The sequence below is a fragment of the Temnothorax americanus genome, unplaced genomic scaffold, assembly GCF_048541705.1.
Source record: "Temnothorax americanus isolate GAGA-0224 unplaced genomic scaffold, ASM4854170v1 Scaffold10, whole genome shotgun sequence".
Taxonomy (NCBI): Eukaryota; Metazoa; Arthropoda; class Insecta; order Hymenoptera; family Formicidae; genus Temnothorax; species Temnothorax americanus.
The window spans coordinates 253,680-280,632 of NW_027509231.1; the positions used below are offsets into that span (position 1 = coordinate 253,680).

General features: G+C 38.1%; 1 protein-coding gene across 2 annotated transcripts in view; it reads left to right on the forward strand.

Moving 5' to 3' along the window:
- Positions 1 to 1,136: 1,136 nt before the first annotated feature.
- Positions 1,137 to 26,953, forward strand: part of LOC143899196 (uncharacterized) — a 175,351-nt gene continuing 149,534 nt past the window's right edge. For both annotated transcript variants that reach the window (XM_077409275.1, XM_077409284.1), the window contains exon 1: positions 1,137 to 1,777. In XM_077409275.1, coding sequence (XP_077265401.1) covers positions 1,603 to 1,777 — 175 coding nt within the window. In that variant the 5' untranslated portion in view covers positions 1,137 to 1,602. The remainder of the gene's footprint in view (positions 1,778 to 26,953) is intronic.

Here is a 26,953-nt window from a genome sequence, read left to right on the forward strand (position 1 = left end):
AGTAGCGAAAGGGGATGAAGGCGCGCGCGAAATGACGTTCCTTGAAGCGCCGCGCGCCGCGCACTTCAGATCGCACCGCGCGGCTTCGATATCGATCCGAATCGATCGACGCGCCACTACGCCAATGGACTCGTCCGCGCGCATAACGGGGCTGTCGGGGCTCGGAGCTCGAGCGGTCCGCTGCTTGCGCACTCGAAACCCATCGCGCTTCCTGCATCAACGGCTTTTTTCTCCCGACCGGGCTTAATTAAATCTCGGTAGGTATGCCCGGTTATAGCGGCGAGGGAGACACATATCAAGGCTGCTGCGTGAATTCCGGGCCGTTTGCCGTCGCGAATCGATATACCGAAAAAAGGTGTTCTCTCCCGCCGCCATTTTTCGGTAACGATTTAGGACCGCCGCGCCGCCTGCTTGCTCTGTTCTTAATTTTATGTTTCCGGATTTTCGATTTACAATTGGTATAACATACAAGATTTAGAAGTCATATTTTGTTAAGTATTATTCGCGTTTCGATACATCTTGAAGAGAAAGAGATCGGAAAAGTTGGAAATATTGACAATCAATGTTAATTAATATAAATAATTAACTCCTTTCTCGTGCAACTGCGACTGTAATAGAGAGAAATGCTCACTTAATTCGCGCAATTTTTATCATATTAATTCTGTATCAAAAACGCTTAATATAGGTAGTAAGAACAATAATTGTGCTGGAAACATTTAATTTCTTCATATACAGATATCTGAACGATGTTGCTCTTTTATCTCTCTGTCTGATCGTCAGGCGATTTGCGACGTACGATAAAAAATTGCGTTAAGTAACGTAATCGTACGTGCAACGTACGGCGAGTAGAAGCGGGGAAGGGGTGCCCGCGCGCGCTTGCGCTTATGCATGCGCGGGCGAACGGGCGAGGGTGGAAGCGGAGCGAAGAGCGAAGCGAAAAGCGCGCGCGTTCCCATGAATGAAATTGGCGGCGGGTCGCCGCGGGGCCGGGGAGACGGGCGTACGCGGCTCACTTCGGGGACTCGCGGTTTGTTCGCGCGCGCAACCGCTTCGGTGAACGTTCGGGAGATGTCGCGGCTCGCGTGGCGACTGGCTCGAAACACCTGACCGCGGTATAGCGTATAGCGTGGTATAGCAGTGCGGCATGGGCTGGTGTGACGGGCGCACACTTCTTTCAAAACAGGTAGCACGCGCTACCGGCTGACAGCGCGCAGCGTGGCGATATTCTCTCCCGGTTCTTCCTTCCTTCCTCCCGGCCCTCTCGGCCCTTGTCCGCGCGCGCTCGAGGTACAACAGAGTGCGGTCACGTGATACTCCGCGATTTTTACGCGGCGCGCGCGCGCGCGCGCGGGGCTGAGTTCACATGGAGCACCGTCGCGGTGCGCGGACATCGACGTTCGCGAAGTCGTTTCGAAGTCTTCGTCCTCGTTTCGAGACTCGCTCGCTCGGCCGCGAGCTTCTCGGGTAGAACGTGCCCGGGCGCGGTGAAAAACCCACCGCGTGTCGGAAAGAAAATGTGACCGCGATCGACACGACGCGCGGTGACCGCGGCGCAAAGACCGAGTGCGGAACAGTGGTATTTGATCGCGCGTTCGCCGAAAAATGACGCTCGTCGGTCGGACATCGGTTAGGACAGTGTTGCTGACGTCGTTGCTCCCGATTTCAGTGGTGCTGGTGGTGCTGGTGGTGCTGGCGCGCGCCGGGGATGCGGCGACCTTGGAGTACGACGTGGAACTCCTTCCGGCACCTAGGGAGGAGCGGCCGCGTCCGGATATAGGTGAGTCAATGAGTTTTAGCATTCCGCTTTAATTCGCTCTCGGCGAACGGGCGAAGTCAAGATATTAATCAGCTCTCGATTGTTTCTATGAAAAAGTAAATACATTCTGATTTATTAATTGTAAAGGGATCAAAATATTAGAAAAGTACAGTACGAAAACACAGGAATATCGTGCATTATTTTCTCTTTAAATCTATATTTCAGTTTTTAATTCTGCGAGCGTCCTTATATTCGTGCTTGTAATTTAATATAGCGACATACATATAGATTATATCGGATTCGTTATGATACCTGAAAGATTAATAGCTGAAAGTTTCTATTTGAAACATTATTGACAAATGAAATAGAAATTTATTTGTGAAGTGGGATATTAATTATGATATCAATTACGAGAGGCGCAACAAGAAAGCAAGATACGATAAAAATTTGAATTCAAAAGCAATTTAATATGTAAGAAGAATAATTAAACGTGGATCGATAATAATAACGCAATATACTATTGTACTTGCGTTGGAAAAATCATAATGCGCGTTTTCCTTTTTATCATTCTCGCATTAGTAAAATAATAGTATAATTCTCACGGTCCGCGATTATATCTTCCTCACAGTACAGTACTTTAGAATAGGGAAAAAAATTGCACCTATATAAAAATATAATAATATAGAAGGGTGAAAGGAGCATCTCTACAAGACATTTTACCGTCACTGCATCCTTATCTATCTTCTTCCTTTTATTCTCGCGCGAAGATGCACTCTCCGGCGATCATTGCAATGACGGTGAATGCCTGAACTTTGTTGCTCGTCTCAGCTTTGCCGATGAAGAACGACCTTTGCACTCGGTTGCTTCTGTGAAAGTACGCGCTCGCGCATCCTCTATTCGCTTCGCGGCAATACTTACGTCTCGCAGAATTCTCGGCAAATCTCGTAGATCCTGAAATTTGATTGTGAATTTATATTTCCAAAAGAACGAACTTACTAAAATCTACTTTACGTCAACCAATTAAATTATTTAAGTTATCGATATTTATATAATTATTATTGATGATGTGTATAATTTGTTTTTGTCAAGTATCGAAAAATTGCGGTTCATTATAATATGATTTAGCAATGGTACCACAGTTATATATGTATAATATATACATATGTATATATATATTAAAATTTTATTTTTACACATTCTCAACTGCTCTCTTCTCCACAGATTTGTTGAAAAATACATTTATATATTTGGATTTTATTATTTGAATTAAATACCAATCGAATTTCGACGTTGTCACTGGAATCGTCGGACTCTAATTAATTCTATACGAAGCTCGTCTGCTTTTCAAATGCTATGGTTCGTAGAAGCGTCTTGCGACGTGTACAGTATCGCAATTAAAACGTCCGATAATAGACACGGGTCGGAAACCGTTCCCATGGTCTTTAGAAATGCGCGACGCTCATTTTGTCGGGCCGCATCCGTCGTCTCGATCAAATCGATTAATTTGCATGCACTTAGAAAGGCGGAAGCACGTGTGTCGACCGCAAAGCCGATGAATCCTCGCGAGGGCTCCTTTGTGAGTGCAGATTAGTCGCGCGACCGCACTTTCTATTGGCAGTCAAACGCGATGAGTGCAGCAAATGAATTTTAACGCGATCAGCATACCGAGATCGACGCCGGCCGAGCCTTTTTGCCGCGACGATTGCATTTCGCCTTAGATCAAAAGACTTTATCTTTTCTTTTCTCCTTTTCATGAAAAGAAAAAGAGGAAAGATGAACCGTGCAATAATTGTTCAGCTAAAACGAACAGGACTATTGTCAATATGTGTTTATCACGATCCGCCGAGGCGTTAGAAAAATATCGCCTCGCGGATCTCGCGTGCGAGTTGAAATTAATGGACTATGATTCCCTGGTAATGACAAACGATTGTTTGAACGCTTTTGCGCTGCTCGTTACAGTTTTTCGAGCGCGATATTCGGTGATTATTATAATAGAAAGAAAGCAATAACCGGCTTTCTTCACGGCTCGTTGAACTTATCGCACGCCGTATTAACAATAATCTAATTAATTTATGATCAAGTTTTATCGAGCAAAATGGTAATTACTATTTAGCTTATATTTGTACGATATTTCTTTAAATATATGCACGTTATATATTTTAGCAAGGGACCTTTTGACGAAACTATTTCTTTTTTCTTAATGGAACTAATCTCTGAAGTTTTAGATCCAAAAGTTTTGAGTTACTTTTGAATTGCGAAATTAAACTTTCTTCATGTATTTGAATTATTTTCTCCAGATTAAAATAGCTGAAATAGGGGAAATCAAGTATTCTTAGGTGATCGCCGAGAGCGAATAGTTTTCCGCGAGTGGATGGCGGATTCTTCTTCGACGTGCGACAATGTCAGTCGTACGGCGAATGCATATGTATATATGCACCGGCGCGGAAAACGTTTCTGGCATCGGTCCGTGTATTAGAATCCTCCTTCAACCTTGATGCGAATGGTATACGTATACGTGTCGAGGCTGCTGTTAAAAGCGGGGGACTTCGTGCGAACGTAGCCTACGGATAACTGTTCGCCGGTCGCGGACGTGCCGCGAGCGTTTATTTAACGACCGCGAATTTACGATATCCTAATGTTATTTACAGCTCGTAAGGTAATCCTTTAATGAATCACGCGATTCCAATTTGGCGCGGCTCGGGCCAGTCCATAAGACATCTGCGAAATTTAATGACCGCGCTTTGTAATTGCTTGTTCTTTTGCGCCGCCCTAATATGAATTTTCGATATAGCGCGTCTTTTTTTCAAAAGATGCTAGCTCATTATCTTGTATTGTGTTTATCTCTAACGAGTCGCAATATTTTTCTCTATTTTACGATCACATTCTTGCTGAAATGCTCTATTTTACGAATTTGTTTTATACATTACACCACATTATCAAATTTAAAATTAATTAAACAAAATTATCATTCTCTTTAGTAATAGTGAGATGAAAGATGTGGAATCTTTTGCGGAAGAATAAAATTAATTTAGACTTAAAATCTTTTTCTAAGTAATGTTGGAATTGCAAATTGAAATGCAAGTGTGACATTTCATATCTATTTAATTTTCGCGATTAATAACATGTACACATTTTTTGTATTAAAAGTAAATGTACTTTGAGATCTTTTCAGTTGCAAAAATAATTTTATTAGAAAATTGATGTAGATATTAATTAAGAACGCGACGAGAAGTCAAAGGATAATCACGTAAAGGCGGGAATTCAATTTATCCCCGACGAAACGCGTTACGTTTCAAGTTGCAAGTGCAACGTGTGGTTTCCTTTCACGGTTTTCGATAAGAGGATTTATATTATGAGATACAGTCTACGCGGAGCCTTATCAGGGCTACTACAACTGCCACGGCATTCGTTCGCGTGGCTCAGCAGGGTTGCCGCGAAGAATAGACTGCAATAGGATGCAATTTTCTAGGAAGATTCAGGATACTCGGCTTACACGGAACATTAGATAGCCGTGGGAGATTTAATTAAGATTACACCGCTTGGCAGCTTGTTCGATTCGTCCTAATCGTTAATGCGAAATCAAATACCACAATGCACGATATACTTTATTTCTTCATATTTTCGCAATAATCTGCTATTGAAAATGTCACGTACGTTATAGAAAAGATATTATATACTGAAAGCATTAATTCATAATTTATTTCAATTTATTAGGCGAAGAAAATAGAATTATACGATTTAATAAAACAAGAGATTAATATTAGAAAATAATGGAATATAACTAAAAAACTTTGTATAAAGTTTTTAATTTAAAGAAGTTGATTTTCTAGATGTGTATTAAATATAAAATTCTACTAGAGTGGTAACAAGTCTTTTGACCTATATTCAGCTATTTGAAGGAATGATGCAAAGTTATATTGCACGCAAAGATAACGCTCATTTTTTCCCTAATAAATCTCCGTATCAATATTGCCTCTTTTGCGATTACGCGATGTTTGTTACCTGTTATTGTTTTTAACGATCTTCAAGGATGTTCATTTCGAGCAGGAGAAAATTCGCGAATTGATTTATGCCAAGTAAGCCGCCTTAAAGATTTAAGGACTGATAATCTGTTCGGGATGCAAAATGTACTTGAAATTCTGGCGGTGGCGGCCGGTTCCTTCTTCGTTTTTAGAGAAAATTTATGATCTGCCCAGAACGCGTTCGGTCACTCCTACCCGGGTGCGAAGGGTGTAATTTTATAACCGGTCATAATTAGAGACATTAACTCGCTTAGGATCCTTTACTCGTGAGTTTCACCGCGAGCTCGCCTCCTCTTTGGATTGTGTGGCGCGCGGCTATTTCGCTCCTATTATTATGCCAGAACAATGAATAGTTAAAATCTCTTTACTGCCATGTGAGTAGCCGGTGAGAGAACCTTTTTTGAGAGAACGAGATGCCAGCATCAGGCTTTATGGTAGGACCTCGTGTTTCCTTTTTTCCCTTCTTTCTTCACGGTTCAACGTGTTGAAATGTATCGTAATGCGTTGCCTTTGTTTGGTAACTGAAAATTGTCGATATTATTTATCAATATTAGTGTGGCACGAGAAAAAATTTTAATATATACGATATATGAATATAAAAGCAAACAGAATCCACAAAAAGGATCAATTAGCTAAATATAAATAAATTTTATGCTCGATATGCTAAAAACTTTGCCGAAGTATAATTTATATTATTTTTAATTCAAAGATAACAAGATATAATCAATTTGTATTATTTTTATTATTATAGTTGCAAATAAGATTTAGCTGCTTTTCCCATTTGTGTTAGAACTTTGCGGATATGACTCAATGCAGTATGATTTATGCCAAGAGTAGAGTACGCTTTAGTTAGATATTACGAGGTAATGTCGAAGAATGAGCCAAATTCCGACGAGAGAAACACGTGGCAATCGGAAAAATCACTGTTTTGATTATGCAAGTGGCAAATAAAAGTTATCTATACGTATCGATAACATTGCAGCTCTTGCTACTTTTAACGATCGCGTTTTTAAGAGACTGTTTTGATTTATCTAAACATGCAGTAGTGACAGATTTATTTAAAAGTATCACAGCACGTAATAAAATTTTGCCGCGCACGATAAAATTTTTTAATGTGTCAAATTTTATTACATTTAACTTTCACCATTTAACGAAGAAACAGTTCAAAGATACTTAGGAAGACGTAATTGCAAAATAAATCCACGGAACATTACCATTTATATCATAAATCATATCACAGTTGCAAGATTATAGATAAAGAAAATTATAATTTTTTTTGAAAAACATTCTGTTTTTTTACTTTTTAATAGACTATTATAAGCTAAAGAGGGAACGTTTGTATTCGAGAATAAAATTAATGAAATTTGAAATTTGTATTAGTTTAATGTATAAGTTTGAATCGCGCGAATTCAATCTCTTCGACGAGTATCGTGGAATTATTTCGATTGTACGAACAAGACTGCACACTTTCGCATAATCGCAGGATTTCGACGCCTCGGGCGTTAGCGCGGAAAGAAAAAGATCACGGATAACAGAGCGGCGCGCCAGTTACCAACATGCCATAATAATTCGCCATCTCTCGCTGTAATAATTATCCGTCTCGCAACTCTTCCGTTGTTCGCGACGCGGTACGGCCGACGTGTTTTCTTTAGGCGCGCGGTTATTTCGACCGGTCTCGCGAATAATGTTCGTCATTTCGCGCGCCGTTAAAACTATTCCATTGGCATGCAGTACAATGGCACATAACTGATGGCAGTAAACGCATTCCCGCGTCGACGTTAAAGGCAGTAATAAAAGAGTATTTTTGACGAAGCAGGAAAAACGCGTGAATCGCGTGTCGCCTGTTGGTCGAAGTGTCGAATTCTTGAATAGAACTGGATAAGTATATGTTTGGCTTATATCTTCTGTTTTCGTGAAATTAAAGCTGAAGAGCGAATATGTTATTTAAATTGTTAGAATATATTAAAATGATATATATTTTTTATATACCTGAGATATTATATTCTTTATATATTTTATATATAAAAAATATATATGACATATATATATATATATATATATATATATATTTTAAATCTTTTTTTGATAATTAATTAATTTTACGAGAAAAATTTGCGCACTTAAAAAGAGAAAAGTTGAGAGAATACCTTAGAGAAGAATAATCACTGTACACACAGAGCGCTATTTATATAATTCTTCAATTTTCTCTTCTCCATTAGAGTCGTAAGAGAGGCTTTTACATGACGAGCGTAATAGGGACCGCCGTACGCGCTAATTAAAAAAGAATGCGTGGAGAAGTGGGATGATTATCGGCTAGCAGTCAGCCATGCATAAATGAATGTAACCCTTTCGCATCATGTTAGGTACTTACGTAGAATGGAGAGAAATGGAAGCCGCGCACTGTCTCTTTCTCTTCATTATATACTAAATCGACTCTCCAAGGCAGGGGTCCTCACTAGCATTCCGATAAGTTCTCGTGAAATTTGTGGAAACTATCTATAAGCCCCGCAATAATGAAATTCATATTAATCATATTACCAGGCTTATCTTAGCATTTGCATTGATTTAGCTCACGTCTTTCGCGATTAAATTGTGTCAATAAATTACACGCATGCATATTAATAATTTTTTAATTAAATATTAAATCGAGAAAAATTGCGATAATGATATTTTTAATGCAAACTAGAAGTTATAGAATATACATTTTTCTAAATATCATGATATTTTTATATCTAGGATGATAATATTGAATCTTTTTCGTGCATATATATATTTATTAATAAGGCAGCGATATCCGCTTTTTTGAAATTAATCTTTTCAAATTTGATATGGATATATAAATGATATAAATTATTCGTTCGAATGTTCACACTTGGGCAGGTTAGATGGTCGCGAGAATCGTAGTATCATATTATGTTTTTCGAAGTACGATCGTTATCAATTATTAATTATATTATTATTCCGCGAAAGTATATTTCGTAATTTATGGCTAATTTAGAGCCATATTGAAACTGTTTCAAGTATTTCGGTATTTTACTTACTTAATCGTAAAAATCAGAGCTAAGAGACGAGAGTTTCATTATTTCGTGATATTGAGAAGCAATATAATAGTTTTTTTTCTTGCATCCGTATTTGCAATCCGCGTTATACATTTCACTAAGTTTATACGTAATTTGCCCATATAGTATATGAATTTTGAACATAGATCGCGAAGTAACGCGCGAGTCGGATCATATCTATAAAAAACGCAGTGTAAAATATATAAAATAAATAGCCCATCGCGATCGATATTAAATTATAATACGAGAAACAATATATTCGGCATATTTTACGCCGCGGAGCACTCAGTATTTTGAAATTCGGCGCGAGACCTTGGCCTTGGTAAACACATGTAACGCACGTTACGCGTTGACTTTTAAAGACTAGGTCGCCGCTCGATCATTTATGCTTGAACGCTCGGAGCTAGCACGTCGCTCCGTGCGTCGCCGCGTTATCTCTCGTAATATAGTGATCATTTTTGTGAATAATTATCGTTCCTCGATTGACACGATTAATTAATGTACCACGATTAACATATTCATAGACATATTACGACGTTAGCTAATTTCGGAAACATATACATGATATATTTTATGTAGTTTACTCATGCGAAGTAAAAATTGAAGAGCGATAAGGGATATTAATTATAAATTACTGTTTCACTGCGACGTTTACGAGTAATAAATATTTTTTAAACGATGTTTGGAATTTGAACATATCTCAATTTAAAGTTTTAGTGGCGATTAAGATATGATTCGTCCATCATCATTTCTTTGAATTGTAATCGCAAATTAAGACTATTTGCCAAGCCATTTGATTAAACTATTCAATTAATAGAAAACCGTGGTACAATAATTATTTATTAATATTTCGCATTAACGTCGCGAGTGTAATGTCGCGCAATTAAATCCCATGCGGTCGTAATTAATCGTATTTCTGCAAACGTGTGACTGTGTGCAATGAAGAAATCTAAGAACAGGCGAAGGAAAAAGAGATCTATGAACAGAGATCGAGAGCGACAACTTCACTGCTGCGCATTATGTATCGCCGCTCTTGAACCGGTAAGTCGTTTCGCTTGTCATCGCCTTATCCCTCGATATATTTTGATCGTTCTGTGAATACTTAATTAGGGGTTTATAATTTGAAGCTTGCGTTCGGCTTTCTTCATGGATTAAATATTGTATATAACAGTCGCAAAAGAATTAATGTCGAGAGATTTTTTCGATATATATACATATCGACATTTCTCACAACCACAAATAGAAGAAAGAAATATTTCTCACAGAATCACATTGTCTCTTAATTTATTTAATGAAAATAGAAACGCGCTAGTGATTATTAACTTCATTTATTTTTATAATGCGCCAATTTTCTTCTAATCTTTCTTAGTCTGTGTTGATATTAATAATTAATATCGACACAGACACAATTTATTTCGTTCGAAACAAATTAAAACGCAATGTGAGATCTAATAATTATTTCGTCATATATTTACGTAATATTGCAAGACTTATCACACAATCGCACGATATTTTAATAGGCCTCAGAGGTTTACGTGAATGATCATTCCGCTTCTCAGTTGATTCTAATCTCGGTTGCGATCTCTAATTAAAATGTGACTGTTGAACCATTCATATTCCAAGATATGAAATTAAATTCCGTATCTTATTTAATACGGTTTTAAGTTTTATTTAATCTAATTCGAATAACATGATTAAATGAATACGATCAGTGGAGACGCGGTGCAACACGTTTCGTATATGTGTAACAAACATCTCGATGCGCATACGTACGTTGCATAGGTGAACGCGCTCGTCCGCGGTGAACGGACGCGGCGCTCTCGCCATTTTATATTACAGCTAGGAGTTAGCTGCGTCTTCCTCTCTCTCTCTCTCTCTCTCTCTCTCTCTCTCTCTCTCTCTCTCTCTCTCTCTCTCTCTCTCGTTTTGCGGCTTTATACGGCCTATGTCATTATCCGTCATTACGGCGTTGGACAACGGCGAGAAATAGCTTCGGCCCGTGAAGGCATCCGCCGTGTAAAATCTTGGTCGATCGCGCCGCGGATTCGCGCGAAGGTACTCATAATACGGTTTGGGGTTCATTGGGCTTTGTAACGTGTTATTTCGCCTGTTATTATCTTGGTGCACTGACTTGCCTTTTTATCATCCGAGTTTTGCGAACCAAACCAAATTTTTAAATATTTTTTTAAAGTGTCTCTATTTATGGTGTAATAATAGACGTGCGAATAAAAAAATTAAAGTTAAAATTAAATTATGCATATTAATATGTTATACATATATGAATTAATTTATTTGTGAGTTTAATGGGCCAAGATCAATTAGTAGAAATAGTATGTAGATTATATAGATATTACTCAATTTAAAAATAATTATTTTTTCGGGAAAGTTTTTTTTTAAATTATTATATTTCCTAATCGTATATATTTCGAGCATCTAACATTATCTAGTAAATGGATAGGTTCACTCTTTCTCATGATATTTTCGCATTAAAGTCTTTTTGACGAGATTTTTCTTCATGTCGTTATATATTGCGCCAGTCGGGACGGTCGTCATACTGATGATACCGATGATTACTTCGATTGCGGGAGAGGATGATTAAGAATCCGCGCGTCTCGTGAAGGTTTTGTTTCGTGGTGAAAGTTTCTTTTTCGTGATTTTGCAGTATCAGATTAGGTCGAGGAGTTTTTCCTGATTCCCTCAATCGTGGTCCCGTACGAAAGGGAAAGTTCTGAGCGCACCACGGATGCGCCAGGAAAGATTCGCGATTGCAGTTTCCCCGCGGCGGCGAGCGGGAAATTATCGTTCCTTCTGCCGTCCAACGTGACGGAATACTGATGAAACTGTCAGGCGAAATGAATAGCGGATGCGCGATTATTAATACCTATATTCCTTTTTTTTCTTTCCATCATGCTCCTATTAGATATATGAGGCTAATTCGATGATGACATTAAATCGTATTCGAAATTACATAAAGGCTCGATTGTCTACTTTCTAATATTCATCATCAAATTTAGGTTGATTATTGTACATTGATATTTCCTTTAGAGAAGAGAAAGCTAAGTGATGAAAAAAATACGATGAACCAGATAGAGATAAATAAGATACTTTGAATAGGTCGACGATAGATTAGAAACGTTCATTATTTACGTTTTATTTTAGCTGATACAATTTTTATATAGACACATTATTTTTTTTATAATTATTTTTCTTGCATTTATGCAAGTTAAATTCTTCCTTTGTGTGTATATATCGTCAATTTATCTCACATAATATAAATAATGTTCTGGTGAGAATTTAAGTTATGCCAGTTGTTAGATGAATTTTTATTCATCGATTTACTTACTTGTTATATTTTCTCATTGAAGCATTTTCATTCTCTTCAAAATATCAATGATATTTTGTAAGACATTTATTACGCGAATGATATTGAGTTATACTACGCGGAACAAGAACAAAAAAGATTGGATTTTACTGCGCGAAATAATTAATTAAAAATAAAAATCTCATCTAATTGCAAGCGGAATATCAGTTAGTATAATTTTCCGGCAAGTCACCGGTCGATATTATGCGCATTTATAATTGTGGCGGTTCTAAACAGGTTTCCGAACAGTGATGAGAAAAATTTATCGTTCGCGACATGGGCGCGTTTCTCGGATTACTCGAGCACGAGTCGAACTCGAACTTGAAATTGAGAACGGCTCTCATTGCCGCGAGCGTTTTTTTTTTTATTACACTTTCACAATTGATAGAATCGCGATATATTTTTCTCAATGTTTTCATTTGTTTAGCAAACACTCTGAGAAATTTTACTGATAAAATTAAAAGGTGATAATGAGTCACTCGAATATTTAATGATTTTCTTCGCATTTAAATTAATATCACCGCTAGCGATGAAGGGACTCGCTTTCTTATAGCGAAAATTTTTTCTCGGTGAAAGATGTTTCTGCATACGGGAGAAACTTAACGAGAAAAAATGACAACCTTGAATTTGTTTTTATCGGTCATCGTTTTGTGTTCGGGGAAGTCACTCGCTAGTCAGCAGAGCGTACATATATGTGCACGAATTCAAGGAAGGTGGATCGAGACCTGGAGAGTCAGCAAAGTTGATTCGCATGCCGACTATATTACGGCCGCGGATCATCCATCAACCGGATCGAAGCCAGACGAGCAAAAAGCTCGCGGACTCGTCTAAATCGATCGCTACGCGCCACACTCTCACGGTCTTGTACGTTCGTTCGTTTCAGATAACGTGCGGTTCGCCTCGCGATCGCGTACGTGAGTTTCGTTGTCGTTCTGCCTTTTTATTGCTATTTGTGTTTTACGCATGCACGCGCTTATGGCTGAGTCTCGGTTCTCAACGGATGATGAAAATGTTGGCTTAAATAGAAGACAAATGTGTTGGATTATATATGAATTTATTTCTTACTTAGGGATAAAAGATATGTATATATATATAATTACGAGTTTCATGAAAAATTAGGTTATTACATTGCTGTCAATCTTATAGTATATTATAGTAATAATGGTTTTTTGTATTGAATAAAATAATTATAAACAGATTTCATTTTTTAATAAGGAATATTTAATGAATAATGGAATAAAAATCTGCAAATATTAAATAATTTCTTTTGATGAGACATTACGAAATGTTGATTTTTTAATACTTTGTTTAAAATGTCAATACTTTATAATAAATGTATTTTGAATTTCATCTCGCAATTATATTTGTAGATGTGTGAAATTAATTTTGAATAATATTCCTCAATATCTTTTACTAAAAAAAATTCTATTTAATCTGTAAAAGTTATCATTGTCTAGAGACAATTTGTCACTGTGACAGGTTGAAAGACGAGATCAGTCAGAAGTGGCCCTGATTCTTATCGATATCGCGTAGAACCGGATTTTATAGTATAACATTGATGCGCCATTTAACAACGCGAGAGAAATATATATATAAATCACTTCGCAAAATTCCACCTCCACATCGGTTTCTAAAATGAGAAGTCCTCAAGGTGGTCAGCCGAGCTGATCACGGTCAACTACGTGTGCAGCGTGCAACGACACGAGGCCACCACCCCCCATTAGATTGCCATTAACGATTCCCCGTTTAATAGACCCTTACGTAATTATGCGTCGAGCCACCCACGCGCGCCGTCACGCACTGCCTCTCCTCAGGGTCTCTTGGATCGTTTCTCCACCTCGTTTTCTTCTTCGAGTCTTTGCATTTCCTCTCGAGGTAAATGCGCATACAAATATGTATGTGCATATACGTAGTTTTCTATGTCCGTCTCACATCTTTTCGTCTGCAAACTTTCTTGAACTTTTGCTTTACCAAGCCAATTTTGCATTATCGAAGATTTAATAAGATATTATTTATTAGCAATTTCCCCTAATTCTTAATTTTAAACAATCTTGTTTTACTCCGATATGTTTTTGTATTTTTAGTCGTATAATATTAAAATTATATTATAAAGTAGAATTTAACTTCTTCTTTAGATATTGTTTTTAGTTAGAGGAAAGTTTTATTCCATATGTCATAAAGTAATAAAAAGTTTATAGATGAAAGGAAGTACGGAAAACCTAGACTCTATATATATTCTTTTTGTGTATATTCGTAGCAGTGTCAAGTAGAGATACTGTCAGCATTTATTGATAAAATGCAGACTACCCCCTGCCAGCGTGAATTAATTAAGACGATCGATGCTTGTCTCGATTACGCTTCGTTGCGCTATTTCACGCGAGAACAACTCCCTATCTTTCTCAATATCTTTATACCTGCCTTCAGGCTCGAAATGTGACGCTGACGATCGAGCGTGAGAAACACGCGCCGGTCATTGACATGAATCAAGTGGCTAATACTCATTGACTTTGTAGCAGAGCGGAAAATCAAAATTTGGAAAGTTTGTCGCAAAGTTTACATCAAAAGCAATTAATATTTTAAACGATAAAAATAGAAATGAAGAAACTGCAGCGACGATTTTCCAAGTTCTCTGTCAATAACATCAAATTTGCATTATCTCGAAGATTTAATAAGATATTATTTATTAGCAATTTCCCCTAATTCTTAATTTTAAACAATTAAAGAGAAAAGAGTTATTAACTTCATGAACTTGAATTAAACTCACAGTGTTAGCGTGAGCAGTAAGAGGGCAAATCGCGAGCGACGCGATGGACGGGTGTTCCTGATAATGTCGTGGGTGATATTTTAACGGGCGGAACGGACGGCCGATTGTTTTCTCTCTCTCTTGGCGGAAAGGTTAGTGCACGCTCGCCGTCGGAGATTCAGGACGTAAAGCGTGCTGAATCTCCGCCGCCTAGCTATAGCCACAGTTATATGCTTGGCGGTATACCGCGACGCGACCGCCGCCGCGCGATATCGTGCGCACGGTTTGAAACGAGGGACCATACTCTGCGCGAGTTGCACGCGCGTACAATTACTTTTAGTGTTACAACCGCTCCTAGGATGATGCATGTTGTACGAGCGCGGCAGCGCGAGATGGAATTGTCCCCGACACAAAAAGCCAGTTTACTCGGCCGGAATACTGCGCGCGGGGGCATTGCGGTGCAACTCGGCAGTCATAAAGCGAGAATTATTAAGCGGTTCTTCAGAGCGGACGAGTTTGCGCTTATATGTGCGGTTAACGTTCGAGAAGACAAAGGGCTCTCTTGTCCACCTCTCGACCGCTTATACGCGGGTCGCGTAAAGTAGACGAAAAAATGGGCACGCCTTAGACATTGACGCGTCATAAATGAAATATATCGTTCTTTACGAAATTATAATTAATTCCGTGCATTTGTAGTTATAAATCGTCATACATCGCGAAGGATTAAAAAGTCCTAATTTTCTTCTCTCCGTTTCGAGAGTGACACTATCAAGATGCTCTTCGACGAACGTTCAATGCCGGCGCGTATCTGAATACCGCGATAACTCGAGAGAGCCCTCGACGGTCTCGTTTGCGAGCTTCATCAGCGCCGAGAGAGGACTAATGCACCGTCACAAATAGCCGCGTATCGACGTTCATTTTTCAGGATGATTTATCGAGTCGCTCCTCGTATATACGATCCGTACAATTCAGAGCCAACTACGCGATCCGATCTATATACCTACCGGACATTGTCCACTGCACTTGGACTCGATCGTGCATTCGTTTCGTATAGCATCCTATTTGATTGCGTTCATTAAACCTGCCCGGCTCCCAGTATCGGTTTCCTCTTTACTCGCGCGAGTTGTTGTCCCCGTTGGTCCGCGATATCGAGTCAGCGAGATCTGGAGCATGCTCCCGGTCTCTCGCAGGGGAAGGCTCGAAGGGATCGTGATCGAGGACGGTAGAGGAGAGCAGGAGAGAGTTAAAGTGAGAGAGCGGAGAATGGAAGAGAGAGGAGAACAGCGATCAGATCGTAAGAGGGTCGTAAGAGGAGGACAGTGGAAAATGCTAGGAGAGGAGGATAACATCTCGTTAGACTAGTCTAGCAAGCTCTCCGGAGAGCGCAGCCTGGTTCCACCGCTTCTTGCGCTACGCTCTCGAGATTGATCGTCTACGCGCGCGTTGCCATATAGACATACACGTACGTATAGCCGAGTTCTTCTTCCTCCACGGAGGAAGGTTCGACGAATGCCCCGCGGGACAGCCTCTGCGAGCCTCTTCTGTCGAGAGCCGCCTCGTGGGAAATCGTTCTATGCTTCCACGCGCGTTTCACAACTTACCTTTTGACTTCTTCCGTTGCTTCGTACGCATTTAGTCGCGATGATCTAGGCGGACAAAAACGTGGACACGAAATCATGAGATGAAATAGAAGCTATGTGCTTCAAAAGTTGCCCGTTTTAGAGCAATGATAATGCGAAAGACAAGTTTTGATATTTTTAAAAATTTATTCTTCAAGAAAGTTATTCTGTAATAGGATACTTCTGAATTTATTCGCAGGATTTGTAAATCTTTTATTTTCTTATTTATTCTTTTTTAAATTAAAAAAATGAAGATTTAATATATATAATTATTAAATATAGTTATGCATATTTTAAACAATATAAAATCTATTTCAAAATATTACTTGTGACAATGATATATATGTTTAGTTTTTTGTTGTTAAAAAAATTATTAATTTATATCCACTGATTGATATAGATATATTGTATTCTGTATGATTTATATATGTATATTTATAAGCACTTCTCTCTGTTTTTTATGTCTCTTTTTATGCATTGTTCATCATAGTTTGCGATAATTAGAATTTAAATCGGATTTATCCTTGTGCGGACGTAAAAGCGAGCAGACGGAAGGTGTGTTTCAGGGCTGCGCCCGCTTTTGATTTATAGCGCGGCCCTGCACAACACGAAATGGCGATGTAACGGCGCGCAGACGACATGGGGAGTCCCAAATTACCGTTTCTTCTTCTGAGCCTCATCCTTTATCGGTCCATCGTAACTCACGCGTGCATTTCGCATTGTTCGCGCGCGAAAATTGTTGCGGAATTACAATCAAAGCGTGTCATTCGCAACAACTCGATGAAGCTAGTCGCTATATTGTTTCATAATCAAGAATTTTACAATAGTCGTTTTATTAATTTGTTTAGTATCATGATAGTATAGTAACTCTGTTAGATATTATAAGAAAACTTTAATTATATCTCTTTCTGACAACGCGTAGAGAATCTTTCTTAACATATGAAAACTTCATATATATGCTCTTAATTTTAATCAAGTTGCATATAATACATTCTTGTTGAATTATTAAACGGATTACTGTTTCAGAGATTTCATATTTAGTCGATTTTTTTCTGAAAACGTGCAAGCGAGGCGAACTTAATTAATCTTTATACCGTAATTAGGACGTTTGAATAAATGAGGATTAAGATTACGCCGGTATTCTTATATCTCGCGTTTTATTTGTATATAATTACGAGATTGTTGCGACCGGTTTGTTTCATCTGTGACGTAGGCGTACCGTAACGTGTCGGACCCTGTCGGTATCAAATACTTGAGACATTAAATACATTATCTATTCGACTACCCCATTACGTACGCGCGAATGATAGTAAAGAGTAAAACAGAAACAGAGCCTTATACTCGTACACGAATCGGCACGACGAAGATCCGCGATAAAGTCCCCTTCGCCGGAGATTAGAACGAGGATGGAGAGATAAAGGCATATAATTTGAATTGTTGTAAATATCAATTTACGCGTATATGTTTATGCTCTATGCGGATACTTTTTATTTCGAGGACGTTAGTAATTTACATGATTATTAGCCATATAATGATTTTTAATTGCTCCGTCGTGAGAAATAATTGAGATATGTTGAAAAGGATTATTTCTCAGAATATTAATTCTTCCACATCTTAATAATTAATATAGATAATAATAACTCAAATTATATAATATTCTTTAAAAATGACTAATATTAAGTTGTAATTAACTTTTACTTGTACTTGTTGCAAATTAAAAAGAATATTCTTGAAAAAAGCAATTTTTCTCTAAAATAATTATTAAAGTAGAGGTTAATATTCTTTTCAAGATTTTTTTTCATGCATGGCACATAAAATCTTCGACACTTCGATTCAAATAAAAGTTGCATTTGTTTATTACCATTCTTGCTAGACTGTTTAAAAAGATATTTTAATTTTTATTTGAATAATTTGTCATTTTTCTAGAGTGATCAGAAACAATATAATCTGAAGACTCGAATCGATCGTAGAGAATTTTGTCGAATTCGTGTCCATCGAATCCAATTTACAGAACATAACAGGGCGATTACATCGCTACACGAACGCGTACTTCTTCTTTCTCTCGGAGTCAGCTCTCTCGTTAGAGTTGACTTTCGGGTCACAGGTTACGTCTATCACATTGTAATTCGAGCCTGTGCGTGCTTGTAGATGATTGCCCATCGTTTGTACAGTAATAACGCCGACAGTACGGGCCAGGGATCTCCGGAGATAAGGTCGGGTAATCAAACGGAAAGAGGGAGTTGAGACAGGAAAAAAGGCATCGCTAAGGATGCATCGAGAGTTCTCGTCTCTATCGCGGTAATCAATTAATCTTCGTTGTGTCATCGTTGTACGACCGACTGGTCCGTTACGAATGTAACGATGTTTGACTTGTTAGGTAGAAATAGCTTTTTAATGAGCTGCGTTATCGTACACTTGAGAAGAAAAAATGTATATTGCCTTCCTTAATTTCTCCGAGCCATCCGATTGGTATAATCTTCTAAGAGAATTGTGTAATATAAAAGCGAATGGATAAAATCTGAGATATTCAAAGAAAATTAAAATTAACTATTCAAAGTAAAAAATAATTGGAATGTAAGAAATATTTAATTTATAATTTAATTGTTTATTTATAATTTTTGTTGTATTTGTGCTATTGACCAAGAGAGTGGAGGATTTTATTTTAGCCCCCGCCGTGTATTCTTTTATTATTTTCTCAAGGTGCATACATATAGCTATTCTAATCTCGTTGACCTAGTTTTCGATTTTTTGACTACGTTTTACTCTATATTTTATTGAAGCGTATTCAGATAGCATCGGCTTTCTGCGTTGCTGATTATCCTTGTAGGTTTTTGTCTCATGTTAATTTATATATTGTTTGATCTTCAAAATGTCGCAGCGACAAGTGATCAATGATGGCACTACGGTTTGTAAGGAAAACGAGTTGCCGACATTTCCTCAAAAGAAATATTAATTTAAAATTCAAACAAGACGTTTCTTATGAAAAGGTTAATTCCGTGTCGACTTATGTTCTTTGCAAGTGCGCCTCTGATGAATGCATATCCGACGCACGTCTCCGCCTAGCGCCGAAATCGTAAAAGAGACGACCGACGTGTCCCACTTGCGGCAACGTGACATAACCGAGAGATATGTGCGCGCCCACTATCTTTACATCCGAATGAATGCACGCGCTGCATTTAAAGTAGCCCACGAAAAAATTCCTCCGGCCAATTTCGGGACACAGCTCGATATGAGATTATACTTTCGAATACACACGTATACGTATAACCATTCTGAATTATGACGTTTATTCGTGTAATATAATTTAGCCGGATACAATATGGGAGTATTATTCCATCAGCGTAGTCCAACGTGTTAAAAATTTCGACGTGGAGGGAAACTTCGTAACTTTGAGTAGTTTGACGTGGGTTGGTTTAGTATATACGCACATGTTTGGAAGCGGCGCAGAAGAAGTATTCATGCATATGTTAAGTCCTAAATATGGTTTGCATAATATTTATTATGCAAGCCGTATTATTAGTTGGCATTCGAATTGATTGGATCATATGATTTTGAAAACGTTTGAAACATATATAAATATAGCATTCAAGGCAGTATTCATAACCGAGGGGGATAATCAGTTTTATTTATATAATTTAAAATGCAATTAATTATGAAGAAATATTTTTAATTTACGCGAATTTGTGTTTTAATTTAAATTTTTTTAATTTATAGTATTAATTTTATTATTTTCATCTCTGACTCATATCCATATATGAGTCATACTCCATACCGATAATATGCAAGTAATAATTGCAAATTGATGGAATCAATAATTGACGATATCGAAGATCGAGGTAGTGTGAGATAAAATCAGGTTGGAGCAAGGAAAAGATGATTCTCTCTCACGGTTCTTCTCAGTCAAGTCGGCATGGTCACAGCGTTGCTGACTCTCCGACACGGATTACAATATAATTCCACGCTAAATACGTGAATCCAGCGATTTTGTTTTGCATCAAATCCGGGTCTTTCCACTTATACCGTAGCTTGAGCGCCGTTAATCCGCGGGAGAAGTAGCACAAACCTTCCTCGACTGGTTCCATCGAAAGTCGGGAAGAAGAAGACCCGGTTTCGAGATCGGAGAAAGCTGCCGTGACCCACCTAGTGCAAATCAAGCACAACGGATCCTGCGGAATGCCATTACGGATTAAAGCGATATATCCACTTTAATAAAGTAATAAAGAACTTAAAAGAAAAGACTTAATGAAGAGTTAATTTTGAAAGGCTTGCATTTAAATCCACTGTTGTTTTTTTTCTCGGACTTTAGGGACTTTAGAGATTTGCAATTCTTAATCTCTTACCTCATAAAACCTTTGAATTAGGAGAGCGAACTCTTAAATCGAGATGGCGGGGGCCGATATGGGGGCTTTGTAATCGAGCAACCGTAATTTTTCGTATAGGTAATTAAGACCGCTCGCGCGTAGGGGTCGATATCTTCGGTCGCTCATTAAAACTCGTAGACGATCCCTTCACAGATCCCGACGACAATCATCTTCTCCGCCCGACTCGCATCTTCGCAATTAAAACCTCGACCTTCGTGCCATGCAATTTATAGATGCGCCACATCGGCGGAGGAGGGAACTTTGTGTGTGAGTTGAAGAACGTTAATATATATTAGATACGATGATATTTTCTTTTAATATATACGATAAAAATGTACGTTTTTAGCAAAATTGATCGCAACATATCGCAGGATAATACTTGATAAATTAATGTCAAGAAAAAAGAGTATTTTCTCTTACGTATTATTATTTTCTATATTATCTAACAATCTCTATATATATAAATCAAATCTATAATTTGAAGTCCTGGTTATTTCTAGATTCTAGATAATACTCCGAAATGCGCCTTTATTAAATAGTACTGAGAAAAATTTTAAAGTTTGTAGTTGTAATATTTTAAAAACAAAATTAAAAGACGAAAAAAAAAAGAAATAGAAAAACAGAGTTGAAATTATTTTTTTGTATTTTTATATTTATTGTATTTTTGTTTAACAAAATATGTAATACATTTGCAATACGGATAAAGCACCAACAAAGTAACCGAAACCACGTACTTTCGTTTTATTGGAAAGTTATTCTTGTTCGCATCAAGCAAACTGTAGTTTTTGAAATTCTTCCTCCAAGTTAGAAAATTCTGCAGATGAACTATGCAGGGCAGTCTCCCTTTTGCGTTTCAACTTCTCGGAACTATGCCTTCGGAGAAAACCATTTCCTCCGTTCGCTCGTACTGCTACAAGAACCTCGTAGAAGTATAAGAAAAAGCTGGCTGGCAATCGTAGCGAAGGTTATGTCCTTTTCCTCCAAGGAAGGAATCGGAGCACAAAGACGAAGAGACGAAAAGGGAGCAAAAGGGCGGAGAAACAAGTATCAACATCACTAGTTTCTATAATTGTATCGGTTATTATTTCGATTTCTTAATCTTGGATCGTCTAAACAATGGAGTAAATTTCTTAATATACTAATATTCTAATGGAAAACTTGTTACATTCACCGCTTTAATCGAGATTCTTTTAATTAACTCACTTGACCTCTCATCAGCGATATTTTCCTTCGAGCAATTTATACGCTGATTATAATTTCTTAAAAAGACAAAAACGAAGGGATTCCTGTTGCTAATACGTCGATATGCCATATAGAGATCAGTGGTCAGTTTCCATTCGCATTTCTTGCTGGGATATCAGCTATCAAGTCTCATTGTAAAAGATGGGGGGATTGCGTTCGAACGGCGGGAACAGGTTGCCATCCGGCTTTTTGCAAGATAGATTATAGCATGACGACCGGTATCTTTAGGCCCGGTATCTCTAACGATCTCCGCTCGGCAGCTAGATCAACTTAGATTAGCTGTCGCTTTGAAAACTGCGAAACACTCCACTTGCATGGTATACCCGTATGCACGGCTCTTATCACGCAGCACATCTTCGAATTCGCTTTTGATTAGATTAGAATGATATCCCGCGAAGGACATCGAACGTCCTTTCATATAATTAACGTACGTCTTTTTTCGCGTTTGCATAAAATCTGCATAATGCATAAAAAGTAAAAGCGAATAGTAAACGTCTTACTCGTATCTTGTTCGGTAAGAGATAGTGAAATAGATAAACAAGTTAATTTCGCGTAAGTCATAGTGTTAAAGCGTGCCATCGTAAATATTTGAATATTTTTTTTTTTGGATTTGAGAGAAATAGAAGAGAGTTTCGTGTCTATCTTTTGCTTAAAAATTTATATTATGATGTAATAATATAATTTATTTAATATAAAATATTTTTTTATCTCAATCAGTAGATATAGCAAGAATACAAAAATTGAAAGAATATATCTTTAAAATAGTTTTTTTTGTGAAATAATATTTCATAAAATAAATGTTAAATAAAGTGTTAATACTTTTTATTTTTGCAAAATTGTTTCTTTCGCTTTCATAAATTTACTTAGGTGTACTTAGTTACTGCCAGGTTGATGAAATGACATAAATAGTAGCTCGGTATCTCACGTATGTAATAACTGGTGGAACTTTCTGCGAAATTGCAGCATACTATTATTTCCCAATAACACGACGTCCGTCGTGTCTCGCTTTTCCTTGCGTGTCCTTTCACTGGCGATAGGAAACACGATTAAGCTACCTAGCTATTGTGCAGATCCGTCACTTATTATTGTATTCGTCCGGCGTATCTCGTGGCCCCATCATATTATAAGAAATCAATATTGCTATCGACAGGTATTTATCAAAATTACAAGTGTAATTTATCCAGCTAAACGTTTTTTTCTAAATTATCAGACGATGTAATTGCAAGACTACATTACTTCAGCTTTATGTTGCTTCAGTATAATACCTAACAGCATTTTTTTTTATTCTGAGAACTTACGTTCGTTAATTTTTGTGATGTAGCAATATTGGTAATACGAAGACAAACTTGTTTATAAATATTAAAATTAATATTGCTTTGTCCGAAATTGAAATAAATTAATAAATCCAAGTTTCGACTAGAGTAGCCACTAGAAAATGACTACTTTTGCAAATGTCCATTCACATGAAATTAAATGACTCCCGCGGATTTGAACCACCTCCGTGGCGTCTTCGTGTAAGGCAACTGTAGACTATAGACTCGGAGACTATATTGCAGCTTTTTCTATGTTCATCTAGGTTGCTCGATACAATAATCCAGATCGTTTACGACGGGGCCGGTGCATAACTTTGCCATAAAAAGCCGCCGAATTTTAATTCCGATGAGTCTGTTGTTTAGAACTTTCGCTTGTACGCGGCGAGATATCCCGGTGATCTGGTCAGGATTCTTAGAGGTACAAGTCCGAGATCTCGATGAAGTCGAGTTCTCTCTCGGTGGGCTAATTTTGTTCTCCCTTCGAAGGATGTTTTCTAGTGCCCTACAGCACCCTTCGTTGCCATTATCTAGGTTGCGTGGCTCGCGTTATCTTCGTGAAATGCAACTTGAACATTTTGCATCGCCGAGTCGCTGTCGATGACGACATACGAGAGTGATTTTTGTGGATTGTGCACGCAAAATGGAATTCAATTCAATAGACAAAGCTCGTCGTGTCTCTTGTTTCTTACGGTGGATAAGTCGAGGTAGAATTGTATCAGATCGTAGCGCGAGTTGGACATAATGTGGACTGCGTAAGAATTTGCCAATTAAAAATTGGTATGATTATTAGTTTTAATGATCGTATTATGAGTAAAACCTTGAAAAGTAGGGGCAAGAGTAAATGGATCGCGTTCAACAAATCCATCATCCTTGGTGAAAGTATTAGAATGACGTATCATTTGCTAGTCATTCATGTCAGAGATCATTATCTCTAGTACTAAACATTGTACGCTATTAACATCTAGTCATTGTCCTCATTTACGTTAATCTAATTATGTCTTATTGCGTCGGCATTGTCGTAAAATAGGTAGAGTTTCTTTTTGAGTTGGCGATTGAAAACTGTGTAAGACGATAATCCAATTGTTCTGGCAATTTCTTTAATTCTGACAGCACCAAATTTTTATTTTTAATTTAGCTTTTGATATCGAACAAGGGGTTGATTCAATTACTTAATCAACCACCAAAAGTATATATTTTTTGTTTTAGTATCGAAAGACGTCAATTATATGTCTTGTATTATATTTACCTTGGAACATAAAACTGTAACTTATAATAATAAGCCGTGCACAAACTTATAACAATCACAAGCGAGAATTTAGTTCGAAAGATGCAAACAGTTGCTGTATATCGTAGGCACTTGTTGTTTCTCAGGGTTAAAGTGACTCGGATTAATTTTCTACAATTCCCGGGGCATTCTCCGGAATCACCACGCTATAAATCTCCCGTCGACATATCCCGCCGAGCGGATAGGTTTCCTCCGCGAGTCGAGCCGTTTTTCCGAGCGGTATAGTAATCGAGGTCGCTCGCGGAACTCGCGTGCCTCCGCTTCTTTTTGCCTCTTGCGGGAAGAAACTCGATTCGCGCAATTCCCAAGACGACGATACCAAGACGTTTCGTTTCCCCCGTCTCGTTTTCGCCAGGGCTCAACAAGAGAGATTCACGGCTATCCCGCCTCGGGATCTAGTTCTGCTGGCGTGCTCCGTGCAGGAATCTAGCCTTAATGAGTAAAGTCGAGTCCGTGCTCCTGCAACTGGTGAGTTGTGCTCTTCCCTCGGATTTCTCGGAGATCTTCCACTCGGTGCTTTTACGGATCGTAAAAAGAAACTGGAGAGCACGAAGAGGAAGTTCCTTGTTCCATATTTGATCCGCATCCAGGAACAAATTTAAGTAAAACGACGTTCAAGTTTATATTTTCAACAAATAGGTATATCAGATTTTATATTTGAGAACATTAAAGACATATATCTATAAAGACAAGAAAGAAACGTTGTTAATAAAAATGGAGTAACTTTAATTGTATCGTATTCAGTAAAAATATAATCCAACACAAGACTTATATCTATATAATGTTAATTATATGTATTTTGAAATATTATGTATCTTCTTTTGCGTTAAGAATTAAGGACCTATTATGAAAATTTCTTTCGATCAAGTAAAAATCTCTTAATCCGATGTCTCTTACATCTAATCCAAAGCCGTGAATACATCTACTTTTTGGTATGCGTTGAATCTGATGCAAGATTGCTACCGCAGTTTGCCGCATGTTGTTCTTGCGGTTCGTAGAATTGCACCGCCCTCGGCTTGTGTTAGTTCGTGAAACAGGAATTTGCGCTTAAGGCGGGGCCCGAGAAACGAAGCGCTTTCATTGGGATTACCGGGACGGCCGTCGATTATCGCCTTACGCAGTTTTCTGGCGCTAGCCAAGACCTCGCCCTCTTTACATCGTTATCCGCTAGATACGTGTTCTTCGACAGGAACGTTTTATCGTCTGAAGCCACGACTCGTAGTCCGAGATTTATAAGAGCTTGATCTTTGTAAAAAGACAAATATATGCAATCCATATATTTTCTCTAAAGATATAAAATAAAATAAGATAAATCAAAGTGTAAAAAAAAATAAACTTTAATAGGTAGTAGGAAAAGAGCTAAGTTTAATAGATTTAGTAAGTTAGTGCACGATCAGGATCTTTATTCTAACAAATGCGATTTATATGCAGATAAGCAGGGAATCCTTAGATATTTCTCGAAGGTGCGCTTTCTTGGAACTCGCAGTTCCGCGTGTGTAACCCGCGATTTGCGGTGCGCAGCGGCAGTTGCACCTGGCGACAATCGTAGAGATAGTGCCGTATAGAGATCGCGAAACGCATCGGCCAGCTCTAATCTCGCAATTGATAATCGAGTCCGAGAGCGTGGGCGCCTTGGCCGCCGAGGAAACCACACCGCGAGCCTTCGATCTCGCCTTACCTTTCCTCTCGATCTAACGACAGGTAAACAAACGTGCGGCGGAGATCTTGGACGGCGATTACGGCCGCGTCTTTTTTCCACAGCAAGACCGAGCAGCGATCTTTTTCTCAGCGCGTGCATCTCCGCGCGCGTGAAAGTCTGCAGCGGGGATGGCGAGATCTCACGCTGGATACATATCCCGCACGTTGCTGCCCGATCTACGGGGTGTTTCGTAAGGTGTGCATGATATTTCAGGATTGCAGCTCTCGACACATGATACGATGGTGTGCTTCGACGACAATTTTATTCAATTTTGTTAAGATTGAAGTCTACCAATTTGTAGTTTGGTATTCATCTTTGGCTTCTATAAATTTTCTTCAAAAATCATTTAGATAATAGTTTAAGGCTCCGAGCGAAGATTGATTGAAAACTACGCCGCGGTTTTGGCTTGTAATTTAGTTTATATTTTTGAATATTAAATAATATGTTGTAGGATTTCCACACAGAAGAAATTGATATTAAATTCTAATAGAAA